Genomic DNA, 21,085 nt, shown 5'->3' on the forward strand with positions numbered 1-21,085 from the left:
GTCCTGCGCAGCTGGCTGATCTCTTTAAATGAGAACAGCCGCCGTGGCCGAAATCGGCCGTGGACGCCATTATCATAGAAGAAAAAATACTGATACCTACTTAAATTCTTAAAACTTTGAGTATAGCCGGATAACTAAAGCATATTTGCAACTACATAAAATTCACATGCATAGTATGACGGGTCACCAGTTTCTTTTACCGAGTTACTTTGTAGGCCAATTACCACGCACGAACCGTACTCGAAGCTAAACCTTTTTCACTAACAAATAACAATTATTTAATATATTCCAAGAATCGTAAATATCATTCAGACCAATTAATTAATTTAATACAACAATAGACACTTAAAATAACCTCGATGGCTCAACAAATCAACATTTTGAAATAACTTCTCATTGTTTTCACAATTTCAAAAATAAATAATTTATTATTATTCAAAATAATAACGTTTACCTATTCAAAGCTTGAATTGGTGAATAGGTAATTAGTTATTTTAGTTGTAAAATGGTAAAGGTTGATTAATAATGAGAAACTCCTTTTTTGAAGTGGGTTAACAATATCCATCAGTACCTATCTACTTACCTACGAATGTGTGATTCACGCAATGATTGACCTGAATTAGTCAGATTAGTAATTGCATATTATAAATAAATTATTTAAAATAAAAAAATATATTATGTAGCTAAATAACTAATAGCTTATTTACATTATGAAGCTGAATACCTAGTTAGTTTTTTTGAAAATTCTTCCTGAGCTAGACTAGCTGTTCCCGGTGATTTCACTCATGTCTCAAACAATTTTTTATTCGAGTGCCAACTGTAGTTCTTTCAGTTACATGTATTTCTGTTCAAGTACCATAACTTTTAAACATTTACCTATTCGAACAATCCCGTCTGTTTAAGTGTTTAGTCTAGACCAGGAAAAACCCTAAGCCAAACAGCACAAGTAGGTAATATTCCCAATGGTATCTTTCTAGGAACAACCCTTAATTGTCTTTTAACAATACCCCGAGGAATGAACACAGATGTGTATACCTATAGGAAATGTACTAGCAATGCAACACGACAAGGTTTTTAGAACGAATGTAAAAAATATATGTAGTAAGTCAGTCTAACAGTGGAGTTATGCTTTTCATGTGAATTTGCTGACAAACTGGTTCAAAGTTGCTTGGGTATCTACCAAATATGTATCTACCAAATATTTAAATCGATTCAATGGTTTAGGCATGATAACCCGGCTAGATATTTCAGAGTTACTCCTGCTTTTTTTATATTAGTATGAAGTAGGTCCCTACTTAGGTATTCTTCTTTTAGAAAGGTTTAACACGTCATCTTATTGCGTACTAATAAAGTAGATTATTAACTATCTATTTGCACCAACATCATATAGTGACCATAAATCAGGGGAATGTTTGTAAAAGATATTAAATGTAACATTTAATGGCGTCATAAATATAGGAATCGTTATGGACTTCGGTCATCATTGGCTCTATCATTTGTAATCATAATATCGTAATAAAACTTCTCTGTCAAGTATATTTTTGGCACCACTAACAAGCTCGTGTTTTGTACTGAAGTTTCATAGTTCAACATGCTGTAAGACTTTATTGCTAAAAGTCGGCCATGTAGAAATATATTTTAATGTATTTCTACAAGTCGTCTTACCGGATCCCGTAGAAACTACATGCACCCTGATAAATAGCATATAGCCTTTACTATCTATCTAAAACTAAAATATTTTTTGTTATAAGATCAAACCGAACCAGGTATTCCTTAGATTAACGAGTTTAAGCAAATAAACAGCCTTCAGCTTCATAAAATTAGTACACATGATGCATTTGTCTTTATTTAAGAAACATTGTTCCTTAAATATTTATCCTTTTCCGTGCAATTTCCATTTGAAACAAATAAGTAGCAAAGGATACTTTTGTACAAAAACCGATGCTTTTAAAACAAGTTTATTAAACAAATGAAAAGCATTTAATTATAGTTATAAAAGGTAATTGGTGACAAAGGTCGTGAACTTCCATGTAATGCCATTTATTATTCATTAATAAGCAGCAATTTTATGACGTGCAGCGTGCATTGGGGTAGGTCTGCACGATACTGTAGTGGTTAACATAGAGTAATTAAAATAATCAGAGGGTTGTATGGTCAAATATTTTTGATAGTTTTGATATTTATGTCTAAGGAGACAAAACTGTTTTTAGGTAATGCTTGACGTAGTAACAAACAGATAATATAACCCTTGAAATGTCTTTGACTGGGTTTGAAGTCACTTAAAAATATGTGCTGACAGCGAGCGATGTTAAGACTAACTACGCTACGCGCGATAGTAGGAGATAGCTAGTCTAAATATCGCCACTCACTTATTCAAAAACGTCTGTAGAATTTCATATATTTTCGGCAGTTAGAGCTGACAGTGGGAGTGCAATGGTCAGAGCGCAGATTTAAATTAAAAATATAAAATGACAGGTCTAAACACACTTCTGTCCATAGCTATGATGCCATAGTTATGTAATGGCGTCCCTGTACACTATATTAGGAAATAATGCCAGTCAGCATAATTGTATACTCTTAACAATGACAGTGTTTTGAGGATATAAGTAAATTTTAATGTGGTCAACTTAACCTAAAATATTAAACAATCTAACACATCAGTAAGTATCGAACAGAATTGTAACCCATTCAAGCATTCAATCAGCCACTCCTAAAAACAATACAATTTCAATAACACATTTAGACACCAGACATTTTTTAATCTGACAACACAGTTTTAAAGGCAATATTGCCGCTTGAAAGCGCTCGTCGTGTTCCGACGGCGACTGGCCATTTCCGATCGTACGGCCAACAATACAGGCATAACTGTCAGCTTTAATCTTAAACGCTGTTTAGACGTTGATTAAAAATTGCTGGCAAGGGCTGGTCGGTTTAGGGTTGATTCTTTTATATTGGGTTGGCAGGGACGTTGAGAATTTGGTCGGTTTTTAAATGGTTTATGTTTTAAATAACGACTGAAATTACTGTAGAATAATGTTGTTTAAGCCGTTTTCTACCTGTTATGAAACAAAATGTTATTTTAGCTAAGTATTTGATTAAAAACACGCTACTTTTATTAATTAGGGTTAACTTGAAATTAATCGTGGATTAATATCAAGATATCTAAACGTCCGTCTCACACAAGATGCATTTGCCTTAAAATCTCATTAACTTAATTCCTACTTTAATTAATGTCATCTATTTGTCCCACAGAGCAGAGAATTAACAATAGAGGTAGCAAAGCGTCGACTCTTTTAGCGAAAGTCGGCGGGTGGCGCAGTCAGCGTGGAGGTATGTGACGAATAAGCGATTGAACACGCATGCGCTTTCGCTGTACATAATGCATCCTAGAACTGGTGACAAATGAATGATAATGTGCACGTAATGTTTTCTGTTGTGTACATTTTAGTTTGACGTATTTTTAGGTTGAAATAGCAGCCTTACGTGGGCGGCATAAACAACAAAATTGTATGTCAATTATTGGCTCGTTTGCTCAAAATAAATGCTTTGTTAAAAGGAATTAAAGGCCAATAGAACATTCTTTGGAAATGATCTTACCATTGTTTCTATTGTACGAAAGTTTGTGAATGAGGTACTTCATAACCGACAATTATGAAACTCCGGTGCTTGATTCAATTTCATTTGTGGGCCATTAATATTAAATGGGTTCTTAATTGAAGTAATTTTATGTACACCATAATATGTTTTTCTTTTTACAAAAGTAGTAGTTACAAAAAATATTTTATAAAGTATCTGCGACCTCTGTTAATTCTCTACTCTGTCACATATTCTAGGAGCTAGTTAGCAAGTCACGTGCGAATTGTCAATTTTACAGTTTTATAGAAAAACACGCCATGGGTCGCTGTTACCAAGCATACGTTTGCATACTGATTCCTTCATTTCCATTACTTTTTCCATGAACTTGAGTATTTTTTTAAATATATTTCGTAGAACATTCAACGCAGGGTTAGTAAATTAGTTTCCTGAAGCATTTATTTATTTATTTATTTATTCTAGGAAGGCTCACAGGCTAATAACACGACAAGATAGTAACAATAGTTTAACACATTGCTAATAACAAGCCCCCACATATAGGTAAGCTAACATACAATAAGTACACTGAAGACTCAATGGCATACAATCGCATACAATAGATAATAACATAATATTTTACGCATCGAAAAAAGATTTGGCTAGCAAACGCCTTGCTGTGCCTGCACTTGTGCAAAACAGATCTATATTCAAATCTAGTGGTATTGCGTTAAAGCTCCGAGCTGCCCTTAGTAGAAAATTATTACGTCTGTAGTTTGTCGTTGCAAAAGGTGCCTGTAACAGTGGCCGCTGACGGAGTCCACCCATGTTTGTTTTTAACGATAAGTTCGGTAAAAGTTCAGGACAAGGCTAATTTCGTGGTAGTTATAATAATTAAATTAAGATATTATTTATTATACAATTTAGAAGAAAATGCTGTATTTAGTTATTCAGGGATTTTAGTCGACAAAAATATGTATTGTAGTCAGCTTCGACTTAAATAAAAACTAGCTTACAAGAAAGTAATTCTCCTTCGATAAGTGGGCTATGTAACACCCAATTTTTTTTTTTAATCGGACTATTATTTCATGACATTTGCGAGTTGTAGGTAAGATATGTAAGTACTATTTTTTCTTTCCTAGTGTTAGACAAATAATAAACAGGTACATACATGAGTATTATCGATTAAAGTTTTTATGAACACAAAGCGCATGCAATTCTAACATTAATTTGCTAACGCATACCGATGGAAATATTTTTATTATGATCACACGAGTGAGGAATTTTAATATTTTTGAATATAAAGGTAATCGCTAAAATCGCTGTTAGTAAGACAAAAATGCAACACAATATTGACTCACTAATATATCTTTCTGAATTACTAATATGATTATTATGCACACAAATAATAGCAGCGGTGGTTTCAGCCGCATCCTTAGGTACACCTGGATAAAAATAACCTATAGACTTCCTCGATAAATATCATATCATATCTAACACTAACAGAATTTTAAAATCGGCCCAGGAAACTATTCATCTTTATAATACATTTCACACAATTCACTTTATAATACATGAATGAGACAGAAGTATAATATACTTTTAACTACACAAGAAACTTCACACCAACTGAACTTAACAGGGAACAAATAACCAACAGAAAAAAAAAACATTTGAAAATCTCTTTCCACGTATAATCCGATGAGCAATTGTTTCCAATGAGAAGTTTACAAACGTTCATACAAAGGGTATCTTAATATAGGGCTCCGGGGAAATCTTATGCATCCATAGATTCATCCATTTATCAGGGTTTGTACCAAACTGATTGGATTGTACCTTGGTTTTTGTAGGTATTAAGGCAGTTTTTGTGTGAAATTGATGGTATTATTGTTTTTACTTGTTTAGAAGAGTATACGTAAAACTGAGAATAAGTACATACTTTGAGGTTTTCAAGGCCGGGTTGCACCATGTAGCCATAGGTAAAGGTTTGGTATAACTATTTGTGACATCAATGATTCGGAATTTGTCGATTTTTTCGGATGGTTGACGTTATAGTTACATGGTGAAACCCCTTAAGTAAATAAGCCTAAAAATTCTCCTTGGGGACGTTTAGTGATAATTTTAAAAACATACTAAAACTGATATAAATCTTATGATTAAAAAAAACTGTTTATTTTATGATGTTTGAACAACAAAAAAACATTTCTTCTTATTTTCAAACTACTATGTCATTTCACCCAATTATATCTTACAGCACATTCCATCTAGCTATAATTTTATGCATTCCGAATTCCAATCTTCTTCTTGTTGTATCTTTTACGTGTTTCTTGTAGTTAGTATTTCAGTAGACTTTAGATGAAGTAGTTATTTCTTAGAGCTAACGCAGATCTTATAAACAAATAGTGTACTGGCACTGTAATGTCAACCTTAACAACATTGAAAAAGAAATCAAAATTGCTAAAATCGATCTTTAAGAAAAGCTTGAGGTTTGGTTTATTTATTTTGAATTTTATTTCATAATGTTGATACATATTAGTTTGGCTAAGTTCTGCATCGGTTCGTATGTTCTAACCTTCTATAGTGTGTGATGTTTTTTACGCTTTTCAGAAACTTTTCTGCACACGTCTATTCGTAATAAACAGTCTTATTACCGACCTAAAAACCTTCGATTACATCTTTTGCATCTATGATGTAGGCCTACCCTATATTACACCATTCTTTCCTAAGCTGCAACTTTACTATGATTCTGACATTCCTTAATAAACTGTCAAATAACACTTCCATATAAAATAATCAATTAGATACAGTTACTTAGTTACTTTACTTTACTTTACTTTACTTAGTTTCCCTATAATAAGATCATTTTGTAAAACTATTGAATAAAATAATTAGATACAGAATTTCAAAACTACAGCAAATAAGCTGTTTTATATAGCTCTCTAACTTCTTTAACCTGTGCCCTATAGGGTCCATATTGTATCTTGTAAAATGTACCACCAATCAATACGGAATGCCTGCCTGTAAAGAATTGGGTACCTATAGAGTGCTTCTGAAATATTCTGATTGTAAAACTCTGGTACCTACTCAACTGTATTAGACTGGAAGCCGACCCTAACATACATACGCAGGTTCGGAAAAAGCTAGGCAGATAATGAGTGATTCTGAAATCAATACCGTTTTTTAATTCTTCAGTTTAATCAGGTTTTATACCTAACAGATATGGTATACAATATCATCTAGATTCCTAGAACGTTGATAAAGCCGACCTAAATGTTGTAATGCAGAGGTCAGGTGGTCACTTACTGGCGACTCCTCACTATGATTGTATTAGCGACACACTCAGACTTAATGCATCTCTTGTTTGTAAAGACGGGAGCGAAGTGCAGTCGGTATAGGTATGGGGAGTCACGTGTGATATGCCAAGAGCTAGGAATATCGGTAATGAAATTATTTTTAAAAAGGCCAAGAAAGCGATTTTATTAACATTCTGATAATTAATGTATAGTGCTAAATATGCAGTCATCTATTACTAGCGGTTTTTTTTTATGTTAGTCAAACTCAATTCATTAGGGCTCTAATATGATATCGATAGCAATTCGGGAATAGTATCCAATATTAAACCTCTGAACGAAGGATCAGTCACTCTTATTTTTGACTTAATACTTATTTACGTGTACTATACAAGACAATAGCGTAAAGTAATTTCGAAGGATTACTAATCTTACAAAATATTGTAGTGGACAGAACTCAGTGTTTGAAAGTGTTTGGCATCCATTTTCTTTTCTAATAATATCTTTGTTTTATTATACTTTCAGGTTCCTGCTTAAGCTACGGACATTCCTGCTGGGGAGGTAAGTGCAACTTCTTATTCCTCATAATTTTACAGTACGTAAAAAGTATAAAAAGAAAACATAAACTTGTGAAATTTTAATACACTAGCTTGCGTTAAAGTGCCTACTATAGCTTTCCTCGACAAGTAGACCAACACTGAAAGATTTTTTCGAATCAGCTCATTTGTTCGGAGTCATGATGAAATTAATCATCAAACGAGCAACAAATTAAGAACTGTTAAACTTTATGTTATAATTCAAGACATGTTATTTATTTTAAACCTTAAATTACTACCCAAACAATAACTTCTTGCTCCACCACGCAATTATCTATACATATAATAAATCTGTAAAAAAACTGTGTCTGTACATTGAATATATTTAAAAAATAATAATTGGGTGGGGTTTAGAAATAGTAATGGAGCACAAATCCAAAAAAAAAAAATCTGTCTGTATGTCTGTATGTCTGTATGTCTGTTTGTTTGTACACGCTAATCTTCGGAACTACTGAACGGATTTCAATGATTTTTTCTTTGTTGTATCAGTATTAAGCCTGGTCAACATATAGGCTATAATTTATCTTCGAAACTTGAAGACCTGATGCAGAACACCAACAGACCAACAAAACTATAAGAGATACAAAAATGGTGCCATGGCAAAAATTGTTTCATATGATGAGCATTTTCAGCTGAGATAATAAATTTTAAGATCTGGAACACCTGATGTGGAACCCCAAGAGCCCAGCTTCTCTGTACCATATACAGGTATGACGTTTTAGCAAAAGTTGTTCAATTTGATAAGCACTTTCTATTGACTTATAAAAATTGAAGATGTAAAACACCTGATGTGGAACGCCAGGAGCCCAGCTAGACTATAGCATATAGAGGTATGACGTTTTAGCAAAAGTGGTTCAACCTGATAAGCACTCTCTATTGACGTATATACATCGAAGATCTGGAACACCTGATGTGGAACTTCAAGAGCAATACTACACTTGAAATGTATAGAAATGAATGTTATGAAATAGGTGGTATGGTGAATCAAAAAAAGGAATTAGTCCGTCTTTTAAGGTGTCTACACACCAAAGCCGCTGACGCCGGCGGCACAGCCCGGCGGCCCAACCCGCCGGCCGTATTTTGTACAATCATGCCGCCGGCTTGCGCCCGCGCGGGCAAGCCGGCGGGGCAGCATGCCGATGCCGACGGCATCCCTCTCCACTCACTCAGTCAGTTGCCCGCCGGCTTTCATAGAGTATTTGACAATTACTAGAACACCACATGCCGCGGCAGTCGTGCCGCCGGCATTGCCGCCGGCAAAGTCATTCGGCTTGGACATTCTGAAGCCGCCGGGTTAACCCGCCGGCACTAAGCCACCGGGCTGTGCCGCCGGGTCAGCGGCTTTGGTGTGTAGACCCCTTTAGATAATCCTAAAATAATGGACACATATTTTTTCTTTTCTCCTTCTCACAAACAAATAATAACGAAGATATAACACGCTTGAATTTATTTTGTGTTAAGTCACTGCTTAGTACAAATTTTACATACCTAGACGTGGCGTCACGAGCCCCCACTCTCCGAATTTGTTGCGTTATATCTCATTATTATTTTGTATGTCTCTTCCAGACCTCGGGACTACAGAGTTCCGAATTTTTGGGAGGCAAACGTGGGGCCGAAGCCACGCTGAAGCCCTTTTGAGACAACTTTAATGAAATGGTGAAACAAAACCGACGATTATTCCTTTATACACTATAGAAATGAACCCAAGGACAATCCCCGGTGGACGTCGTTAAAAAAAAGACAATCCCCGGTTCTGTGCTATACCATTGCTAACTGTTGATGAAAACTACTTGGGCTATTGTGATGGGATGCTAATGAACTAGGAATGGGGAAACTACGGGAACTATGGCACGTGCCGATGACAATGTATTAGATACATGTAAAAATGGTGAAATGGTAAAAATGGCAGGTGGAGACTCGCTAGCTCACTTACTGGGCCTCCGGAAATCAGTCACTGAATAGCAACAAGAGGGCAACAGGGACATGAGCGGCTGAAGTGTGAGGATACCTCGGCGGATTTTAAACGCAGATTACGCGCTCCCTGTGGGTCACTTACCACGAGGCACCTATCCTCCGAGCATTGCTACTAACCCTGCTCTAGCGACTCCACTCTGGACGGCCAAGCCAAGCCAGAGGCGTGAGACCTACCTAACCCCCGTTATGGTTCACTCCGACCGGCCGGAGATGGGGTTCAGTATACTCTCCCTGGAGAACTCAGTATATATAGCCCACCGGGGTCGCTACTCCCCGTCATCAGCCTCAGATGTCCTGCGGTGCTTATATCTCATTATTATTGTCGTTATTATCTCAAGAGCCTTTGTCCCAAATATGTTAGAGTCGACTTCCAGTCACGATGCAACTGAGTACCAGTGTTTTACAAGGAGCGACTGCCTATCTGAGCTCCACAACCCAGTTACCCGCTCAACCCAATACCCCTTGGTAAAACTGGTCAGACTTACTGGCATCTGACTACCCATAACGACTGCCAAGAATGTTCAATGACAGCCGGAACCTACAGTTTAACATCCCCTCCAAATAACGGTCATTGGTATCCAAAATATACGTAGAAAGTACATACGAACTTAGAAAAGTTGCATTGGCAGGTACTTGCCAGACCTGGAATCAAAGACGTACGCTCATACTTGAGAGATTGGTTCTCTACCCACTAAACCACCACGACTTCCACTAAGTCATCACGACTTTGTCATCTTAGTAACATTTAATGTTTTTTAACGTATTAGGGTCATAAACAAACTTGGGTTTCAAAAATAAAAATAAAATCAAAGTCGTATTTTGTTTGGTTCGAATCAGCATTTATTTTGAGAAACATAAAATAATTATAATAAAAATATTCTCAGAGATCAAAGCTTTGATTTTAATTAGTTTTTCAATATTTTAATTTATAACTGTCCACAGAAAAGACTTCACAATCAACAGAAAAGACAAAAGTTGTAATTTGTCTAAATAATTCTAAACTAAATAAAAGAGTTTTATTAAAATTACAACAATCTGGCTGTATTAATCATCTTCACATAAAAAATGTCATAAAATAAACAATCCTCTCGTTTTGAAAAAATAATGAATTTATGTCCACAGAAGGGATTTATTTTCGGTTGACTTAAATCAAACATAATGTCAACCAAACTGAACGTAAAATAATATAGAAATAAACATAATGAGACATATCATATTGTTTTATTCGTCATCGCCACTATCAGTGTAGGGATCGACAAAAGGTTTTTGAGACTGCTGAGGTCGTACAATGAAGTCGCCTTCGCTGCTGCTGTCTGTGGGCAATGGATGACGATAGCGAGGTGTAAAAATAACATCAGAGTCATCAGAGTCTGAAAGGAACTTGGATCTCTCATCCTGCAGAGGTAAAGACACGTCTGAATCATCAGAGTCTGGCAGGAAACCAAATCTTTTACAGGGACGTGATGGGACATTATGAGAAGTACCTCCATCAGGTGTAATCTGATCTGACCTATAAGTTATTGTAGAAGCATTAGCCGTGTCTTCACTTCTCGGAGAAACGTTCCTTGCGTCAGCCATACTCAAGGGACTATGCGTTTGTGTATTATTGGACGGAACCTTTATCTGGCCAATTTCAAAATGCGGGCAAACAGCATTAGATGCACAAGACAGACAACTAAGCCTTCGGGCATGTAAAATATTTGGATCATTTTGATTCCAAGAAAGTTGATGTATCTTAAATGTCCCTTTATAAGCTTTCATCGCATTTTTATCTACTATTTCTTGAATGTCTTCAATATTTGGATCCCCAATTCCGTAGATCTCAATTCCTTTACAGTTCTCTTTTAGACATAACATAAGTGAGTCATAGTCAGACACATCTTTGCCCATCGCAACCGAACTGTCGCACAGCCTTTTTATGCAGCCACCTACTCCGTCTGGAGCACCTTTGCCATGCCCCTTTTCGCTATAGTGCCAAACAATATCGGTCACGTCATTTAATTCTCGACTAATGAATTTAACAATTAAAAGAAACATAGTTTTGTTTCGGTATTGGGTCGTTGGGCCGTCACTCAAAATATGTAGTTCTGTTAAATTTGGACTGAGTTCTTTAATTCGCTGTAGAATTGGTTTAAGGTGGGCACAGATCATAACAGGATCATGGCGTAAATTTTTTGAAATAGAACACATGGATGTAGTTTGGAAACCATTATTCGGAAATTCTGCCGCGCTATAATAAACGCAAGTATGAAGAGACAATTGAGGCTTCGAGCCACCAAAATGAGCCGACTGAACCTCAGCACTATACTTACAATTATAGTTTTCGGAAAAGTCTACATGCAACAAGCCTTTGGTAGACGTTAATTGTTGTTTAAATGTTTGTATTGATCTCATTTGATGAATCATATTAGCTACATGTTGCATGAATACTGGTAAATTTAAATGTAATAACTTCACTAGCGCACCTATCGTAGTTTTAACAGTTTCTTTAACACATTTCTTGCACTTTTTCTGTACACCTTTGATAACTACATCCACGTCTTTTGTAACCCATCTATCATAAGTTATATAATCGTTTTCGGCAAAGTTATTAAAATCAATTTTCTTATAAAGACAGCTCTGACACTCTCTCTCTAAACATTTAGGAGTCAGTGTATTATTACAACACAATGCCTTAGCGGCATCGGATGCAGATCCGTAAGAAACAACTTTCGATTTTTGAAGTGATCGAATTATGTGATCATTATTTTCGTGTAACGTACAGAGACACGTGTTTCTTGAAGCTGCTTTTGGAAACAGAACCCAAAAAGGTCTATATCTCCTAAAAGTCTGATATGAAATATTAAATCCTGTTTTGAGTTTAAATATTATGTGTAAGTTTAAAAGTGTGTCATTTAGTAAACGAATTTGCCTTTTGCTTTTTTTCCTAGTTATTGTTTCATTTTTACCTGCAGTTAATCTACTATATTCGTCATTTATTAAAAAATCATGCACAGCTTTTCTTATATCCGTTTTCAAGACTTTATTTCTAGAACTCGACTTCGATGCTTTCTGTTTTCTTTCTTCTAGTCTTCGTATTCTCATTCTATACTTTTTAATTACCTTCCCCATCTGAAACACCTTTTTCTTTAAAGCCTCATTTTCAGCTTTTCTTGCTCTTTTATTTCGGGCAGCTACTGCACGTCCAGATTCAACTCGCGAGAGTGAGGAAGACGGACTTGCCGGTGGAGTATTTTCTTGTATAAGTGATTCAGTAGCTTTTCGCATCTTTAATAATTGTCGCCGTTTCTTCGATTTTTCGCGCCACATTTTTCTTATTTGCCGCTGTTGCCTCGGTGTAAACTGATCAATTGTTTTAATATCTCCTCTATCCTTTTTCTTATGGTATCTTTCTCTATCTTGTTTGCGTATCTCTTCAACAGCAGCTTCAGTTAACTTAGCCCGAGCTCGACGCATACTTAATTTTTTTTGTTCACGCCGTCTCATCTTTTTTTCTTCATCAGTAAGATTCTTTAGTGTATTTTTTCTAGGCATTTTAATTTACTGAAACAATGACAATGAACCATGTACCCACACCAAGCCAAGCATTAAAAAAGACATAACACGTAAATGCAACACAATATTGGTAAAAAAGTCCCATAATAAACATGACAATAAATATATTATACATGGCATAATATCCTATGCAAAGTAACAAAAACAAATGCTCTAGCTGTTCAACACATAATTTGTTTGCAAAAAGCAAGTTTTAGTCTTAATAGATGTCACTTCTGTGGACACAGTCTTTTCCGTGTCAATGTCCACAGAAAAGTCTACGTCCACAGAAGTGACTGTCTACGGAAAAGTTTGTCCACGGATGAGAAAATCAATCAAATCAAGCGTAAAAACACGTCAAAATTTTAGGTTAGAATTTAAAAAGCAATGCTTGTAAAAATGGCGTCCCATAACAATTGATGTTAATAGATTTCCATAATATTTGATAAAACACTTACCGTGGTATCGAAGTCACAGAAAAGTCGCAATGATCTTTTATATTATACTGAAATAATCTTTGATTTAAGCAATTTTTGTTTTTTAATTGACGGAGCGCATGCAGACCGAAACCAAGGTATCTTAAACTGACAGCGATTGAAATGTTACCAGTTCAAATAAACAATTTAGGCTGCGTTCCAAATATTGAGAATTCAAACATTGTATATATTATGACCACGGAAAGAGTCGCGGACCTAATAACAAATTGTTCATGTATCATAATTTGAAGAAATTTTATTTAAATATTGTATAACAGTGGAAAAATGGATTTTGATTATATTAATAACGGTTAAAAGAGGTGATGTATTAGTATTTGTAAATTATTACATTTTAATTTTGATCATGAAGTTTGAAACCGCGTTTGGAAACGGTCCACGGAGGGGTACAAAAAGGATGTTTATATTTTAATATTTTTAAAACTAATAATTAAAATGTAAAAATTACCTGGTAAATTAATGGTGTACACTCATATTAAATAACTGTAAGTATAAATATGGTTGATTTACATTGTTTTAGTTAAGTTTGAGTCAACGCACACATAATTTTAATGTTCTGTTTATGACCCATTAATACGTGTAATATTTTTGCCACACACAACTTAAATGCGGACTAATTAGAATCACTACTTTTATCCGTATGGTCACGTCTTTTGCGGTTCAGTTCTCAGCGTTTTGTTTAGTCTGCTGTGCTTTTGCCGTTGAAGTACAAAAATTAAATATATGGAACGTTTCTAATGGCTATGCGTATTCCGTTGTTTTCAAGTCAACGGGCCCTTAAAATTCAATATCAGACGATTTAGATCTTTGATTTTGCTGACCCCGTAGTCGCTGGCATAAGGGACTTTATCCGCGTACGAAGTCGCGGGCAGAAGCTAGTATTAAGTATAATAATATCCCCCAAAATCTTAAACACACAGATAAAAAGCCCGCCAATTCACTCAAACGCATATCAGCGTCAATGGTCGCCGTCGTTTTTATAACAAACCGACGAACTAAGTATTATCTTGTATATTGGTCGCAGTTTAATCCAGCGGCTTATAGCCAGTAATATTGGACACTCCCATACTCCCATGATATTATGGTATTATTACCGTTTATTGGCACTTGTGTTTTCAAATGGTATCGGGATCTTAGTTGTGCATCGGGTCATTTGGATTTGCATTAGGTATGATGTTTTCGGTTGCGTTTTATTATAGGAATGTAAGAAGGGGTTTTACATATTAGTAAAGTAATTTTGGACGAGATTATGAGGTTGTGGATATTATGAGGATTTTTACTTGATAACCGTAACTTTATTACTTTTATTACGATACTCGTAACCTTATTTTAGGCAACCATTAAAATACGATATAGCTACCTCTAGGGTATTACAAAAGTACCTTTAAGCCGGAAGGAAACAAATCAATTAGCAAAAAACACCCTATTTTAGACGGGGTATTAACATTAAGCAAACAACAAATAAAACCCTAAATAAAAGAAACCGAAAAATTAAGTATTGGTTAACTTACAAAATGATTCTACCTGCAACGAATTTTACTCACGTAAATACTTTGATAAGACTTGTGTTATATCCTTTCTCGAATCCATTTACACTTAAGATAAAAACCGTATATTACGGGAAAAAGCAAAAAATACTCTTTTACCCTTTCCCAGAAACATAGATCTACTTTCGATATTGAAAGTCATTGAAAAGGTCAAAAGGATGAGGAATAAATGACACTATGCAGGTTGTAGTCGTGTTGGCCTAGTGGGTAAAGAAGCAATCTATGAAGTAGATATGTTTAGGTTCGATTTCAGGTCAGGCAAGTACTGTCATGGTCATGGGAACTTTTCTAAGACAAGATTTGTATTGGGTTCCGGCTGTTATTTGAAAAAGGCAGCCATTACGGGTGAACAGAAGCCTAAAAACTCTTAAAATCAGTTTTACCAAGGAGTGTAGAATTGACCGGGTAACTAGCTTGTGGAGTTCAGATAGGCGATTGACCCAAGTAAAACACTGGTACTCAGCTGCATCTACATAAACTGGAAGCCGAACCCAGCACATTGGGAAAAGGCTAGGCAAATGAGATGCCTATAATGCGAATTTTAACACAGGATTTATAAATTCTAGAATATCCCGAAAACAATGCCATTATCCCTTTCTCCGTGATTTAAAACTAATACGTGTCACCTGGCGACGTTGTAATACGACATCATGTGCTGATCGGTATAATCGGGGACACAGTAATTGCTAAGGCTGTGTACACATGGGCTGACAAAGAAATAATCAGAAAATTACTGATGAATGTCTTGGTAGTAGACTGGTGAAACTTCTTGATGTTCAGAAAGTGCTAAGTTACAGCCTAGTTTGAATAAATAATATTGAGTTTGACTTCTTTTAATGGTGTACTTACTATTATTTTGAACACCTTTTGCAGTCGTTACAGGTGGTTGGCCAGAAAGTCTGACTGCCAGGCTTACCAAAGCTAAAGGCCTGAATGAGTTCTGCCATATTAAATTTAAATAAAAATTGTGTTTGTTTTAATTCAACCATGTACCTTATACTGGTTTCAGGGATGATTGGTTTAAGGGTATTAACCTGTTTACTACGAAAACAATAAAAGCAATATGTTACCTAAGGTTACAAGTGTAAACGTAGCCTTATGGGGCTATTGTTCCTAAAACGTGTGGTATTAGGGATGAATATTAATGATTGAAGATTAAAAGTCAAACATTCAACATTTATTGGGAGATTTTTTTGGTAAAGGGTAATTAGATTTATTTTTTATGCAATACTTTTAGACAATAACTGGTAGGTTATTTTAACTGAAATAGAAATCTCCTCTTTCCTAGAAATTATCTCAGCGGAACCAAATACTTATGTGATAATTACCTAACTAAATAACTGAAGAACTTCATGAATCAAAAACATACTCGTATTTTTTTATACGAGTAAATAATTAATGAGTATCGTGAATCATGCATCAACAAGAAAAGTTTCCTTGAATATTGTTGAAATTTACGAGAATAGCAATAATTTCACGTGCTAAGTAACTTGCAACATTAGAAATGCATAAAACCGGCTTTCACTTAGCCAGTCTTTAAATATAAATAATACTTAACATATTAATAATTACTTAACAGAAATCTTAAAATGTTATTATATACTTTATTAAACTATTATTATTTTATAAGATAGTAATTATTGAGAACACTATTTTCTTAAAAGCATCTATTATGGACACTAAAATAACTTTAAGTTAGTTTTAAGTTACATATCTTAACTTTACCTTAACTTCTATGAAAATTAACGACGTGTCAAAATCAGGATTTCAAAATGTTATATCTATCTCTTTCGCTCGTGAGCAATGTGAAAGGGATAGAGCATAATCTTGGGTAACTAAACTTCACACAATGGAGAGGATATTGAAATATTGAAAGGAACACGTCACGTCCGGTCGAACATGTTGAAAGCGTTTTGAATTTAGAACGAGAATATTTATGGCGATCGATAGTCATTTATCGGTCACTTATCTGTGAATTTAGGTATTTCTATCATACTGTAGGAGTAGGTATGTGTGCAGACTATAGTGAACACTTTCCTCTCTCCCTGGTGTAGTGTAGACCAACTAGGCAACTTTATATAATGATTTCAGTACATTTAAAGTGCAGGTCTTCAGTGTCTATCATTGTCGTTAAAGTTTCTTCAAATCTTATAATTTTGATTCAGAATCCGCGCAGGGACTTGACCAATTACACCAACTATATGATGCGCACATACAGTTTAATCAGAAACTCCACTATTAATTTTCACTATTATTTTTTTTAAAATAGGGAAAAATAATAAGAAAATTGAGCAGTAAATAACATAATTAATTAATGTTATCTTCATATAATTCCCAGCGCACGGCAAGAGGTCCGGCAAGCCCCCTGCGTCTGCGCCTGACTGGTACATCACTAGGCTTCTGCGACGCATGGCTGCCAATGCTGAACTGGTAAATATGATTTTTTTTTTTATTCAAAGTTCTGTCGAATTGAGGCAATAGAAGAATGGGTTTTATGTGAGGGAAAATGTACTGTAAATATAACTGCGCCTATACGCACATGTAAGTAATTTTTTTACTGGTAATTTTTTTACAAATGGCAAACATGTGTAGTTTGTTACTTTGACTTTAGCATCTTATATACGATTAGAATGTCTTTATTGCACATGTTAAAAATCGTACAACGATCATCGTGTTGCATTTTTTTTTACGGTGTGTGGAGTACACACCTTATACATTCTTCCGGTCCGCTAATAATGTCAATAAAAATATATAACAACTTACCTAAAACGATCAAAGATGAAACGAAAACGACTATGTTTATAAGTAAATTAAAGAAATTTTTACACTCTAAATGCTACTACACAATAAAAGAGTACATGGACGATAAGTCAATAAAAAAATAATAAACACCAATACAAACTACTTTACAAGTACATACACACTATGAGAGTACTCTCACGCACACACACATACACAACAAACACACACACACACACACACACACACAATAAGATAAGAATATAACATATTAATATAGTTTTAGTAATAAGTATAGATTTAATAAAACTAAACTAGGTAATAATGATAAGTACTGCAAACCTCTCCTACCTCTTTATGCTGTGCCCTACCGGGTCCATATTGTTTCCAATATATTGTTTAAACTTTATAAAAATACCACCTATATTACATATGGAACGCAAATAAAGATTTGAATTTGAATTTGAATTATATTAAATTACGTTTATAAATCCACTCACGTTTTATAACACTTTCATAAGAAAAACTGAAAAGTGTGCTGTGCCTTTATCAACTTGTTTATTTCTGATAAAAACACACTTAGGACTTTATTTTTATTAACGCTATCTGTCGGATGTTTCCAGAACCACGTGAAGCAGTTGGCTGCAAAGAACGACGATATTGACGCCATCTATCAGATGACTATGCCAGACGACTCACCCGCTACAAACAACCAAATGTAAGTAGCCTGCAGTGACTGTACACAGATGGCGCCACTAGTTGTGATTTAGAATTGGTTATCGTGAAATGAATTTTGGGTTCTTTTTTTTCAGTTTACACGTTTCGTGATTATTACATACAAATGATTTAAAATTTTAAAGCAGACATTGCTTTAAAATTTTAACAGAACAGTACAATGTTTGTAGGCCTCGTTTTTATTTTAATACGGTTTTGGTATCATTTTTAACTACAATATACCTATATAGTAGAAAAAACAATTGTTTTGGAATATACCTACTTTTATATTAGTACAGATAAAATAAAACTACATCTTAAATAACTTTTTCTTTACGATTAAAGAAGTTTTCAATGGTTTGATAATATTTTCCAGTGCTGACAATGACGAGAGTCCCGTGGAACTGCCATTCAGCAGGAATATGGAAGCCAAGCCTATGCTGGACGACGACTTGTTATCTAAGATGAAGATCTGGCAAATGATGGTAAGAGTCTTTATTGATATTTTCTTATATGGGTGACTGGAAAAACTCACTTATTAGGCCTTCTTTTACACATTTGATTAAAGCTAATTGCGCGGTTCCAACTGGAATTATTCTGATGTGTTCTATTGAGTCTCCTAACCATACTACCCTTAAATCAATAAGTCAAAAGCTCAGCTTGCAATAACTTTGTGAATGCAAACATTTAATTTTTTAACAATAAAATATCTTTGAGGTTAACAATTGAATCGCTTCTTATATATCTTTATTTTTATTTTCAGAGAGAATCACCTGAAGAGAAGTAAAAATTTAACAAATTAAACCAAAGATTGACTGACGTTATTAATTTCAAAATTTATTTTATTAAAATATTTATATAATTATAAATTATAATACAGTACATTCGTTCCATATACGTTAATTTAATACTCTAATTTTAATGATTGTATTTAAAAAGTCAATTGTAAGGCTGGGTTACAATTGGCAAATAGTTGTAAAAATAGTTTTTAAGATAAAATGTGCCATTTATAAAAGTGTAAGATGTTTTTATTTATCCACATTGTGAGTATTCAACATAATTTTGAACATTAAACCATCGACATAGAATCATGACCTCAATCATTTACCATTTTCGATAATCATAATTCGGATATTCACTGTTAGTCAAAATAATATATTCGAAATAGTTACCTTATTACAATTTTATGTATTTGATTGTATTTCTAAAAAAAAAGTATTTTAAATGATGCATTGTTCTAAAATATATCTTTCTGTCCAAACAAAAATAATACAATTATAATTTTTCAATATCCCCACTAAGTAAAGTCTCAGATTAATTGCAGAGTATCTAAAAGATCTAATTTTTGCCAATAGATTTCATTGATATGACGAAAAAACTTTATTATATTACCGACAAATGGCATTCACATCAAACACAGATGAAAATCACAGATGTTGCCATAAATGCGTAAAAAGTACAGGTATCTGTAGATTATTGCCATTAAATATCATAATCTTACTAAGATTGTTTCATCTAAGCAATTACGGATTTTTTTCATGAAAACTATAAGGATCCTGCATACAAAAATCAAAATGCAGTCCTAAACAGATTGTGTATGTATATCAAACCCAATTATTTGTTTATTATAGTAGCGATGCAAATGTTCATAATTGTTGGTGTTATTATATAAAATGAAGCTGTAAAATATAAGGCAGATTCATCTTGGAATGGTTATTTTATTTTATCAATCTCGGCTTCATCTTGTCTGAAAATAAAGTTTTTTAAATTCACCTGATTATAACTCGCCCATTTAGAACAAGAACATACCCTATGCAGTAATGAAAGGCTCTATATTACTGTCCTTGACTACTGTCTATGATAAAGAATAAGTAACCAAAAATACTACAATATTTGCACTTGCACTGCAAGTAACACAAAGACTGATGCACTCTGTGTAATGATGAGATCTCTCCATCTACCACACATTTATATGGCCTTAACTCTTCAAGCTACTACCTATAATAAAGAATAAGTAACCAAACAAAATAGTCTAATATTTGCACTCTAAATAACACAAAAGATAGATCACACTAATTGCCGGCCATCTGTATATATCGTTACGGCAACTTACAGCTCCAAACTTTTAGTTTTAACGCACACATGTAGGTTTGCACTAAAAGCATTGCTCGGCCAAACCCATAGGAATAAAGGTAAGTATAATTGTGCGTACTTTCAAACTGGTGTGTGGTACAAGTTACGAACTGAGAGAACTAAATTAACTTAGCAGAACTTAGCAAAACTTAGTCGGACAAAATCCAGGCTTTAGGTTAAGGCTTGTTAGTGTCAAACAGTCGCTCGGTTACGATATTGAAAAACATCTATTAATGGATATAATATCAGAATTAATGAAAACAGAACTATTTTCATACAAAGAACGAATGAGCCGAAATCACAGCACTCGCTCAACATAGATCCTCAAGATGTTTTCTATCACCTTTTGTCATTCAAGTAGTGTCCAAGATACTCTTAGACAGAACTTAAATAACTTAGAAAAGTTCCATTGGTACCTGTTTCTCAAGTACCTACGAGCAGGCCCGCCGTAAGCGGGCGTGCATGGCGTGCACCGCACGCGGGCGGCACGTCCT

The 21,085-nt window shown here is 34.5% G+C and overlaps 2 protein-coding genes across 3 annotated transcripts in view; one reads left to right on the forward strand and one right to left on the reverse strand.

The window, feature by feature from the left end:
- Window positions 1-20,168, forward strand: part of LOC124634597 — a 34,842-nt gene extending 14,674 nt beyond the window's left edge. The window contains exons 3-8 of one of the 2 annotated variants that reach the window (XM_047170223.1): window positions 3,253-3,330; window positions 7,386-7,421; window positions 17,344-17,435; window positions 18,368-18,462; window positions 18,835-18,943; window positions 19,222-20,168. In XM_047170223.1, coding sequence (XP_047026179.1) covers window positions 3,253-3,330; window positions 7,386-7,421; window positions 17,344-17,435; window positions 18,368-18,462; window positions 18,835-18,943; window positions 19,222-19,245 — 434 coding nt within the window. In that variant the 3' untranslated portion in view covers window positions 19,246-20,168. The remainder of the gene's footprint in view (window positions 1-3,252; window positions 3,331-7,385; window positions 7,422-17,343; window positions 17,436-18,367; window positions 18,463-18,834; window positions 18,944-19,221) is intronic. The other variant, XM_047170224.1, reaches the window with a different exon arrangement.
- LOC124634596 lies at window positions 10,301-14,011 on the reverse strand. The gene is made up of 2 exons (XM_047170222.1): window positions 13,423-14,011; window positions 10,301-12,973 (listed from the first exon to the last, which is right to left on the reverse strand). Exon 2 carries the CDS (start codon window positions 12,962-12,964, stop codon window positions 10,652-10,654), a length of 2,313 nt encoding a protein of 770 aa, XP_047026178.1. The 5' UTR covers window positions 12,965-12,973; window positions 13,423-14,011; the 3' UTR covers window positions 10,301-10,651.
- Window positions 20,169-21,085: the final 917 nt, after the last annotated feature.

This window comes from Helicoverpa zea, chromosome 11 (assembly GCF_022581195.2).
Source record: "Helicoverpa zea isolate HzStark_Cry1AcR chromosome 11, ilHelZeax1.1, whole genome shotgun sequence".
Classification (NCBI taxonomy): Eukaryota; Metazoa; Arthropoda; class Insecta; order Lepidoptera; family Noctuidae; genus Helicoverpa; species Helicoverpa zea.

Bases quoted from the DNA above. Each gene is read 5' to 3' on its own strand.
- LOC124634596 (XM_047170222.1), bottom strand. From the start codon at position 12,964: ATGCCTAGAAAAAATACACTAAAGAATCTTACTGATGAAGAAAAAAAG.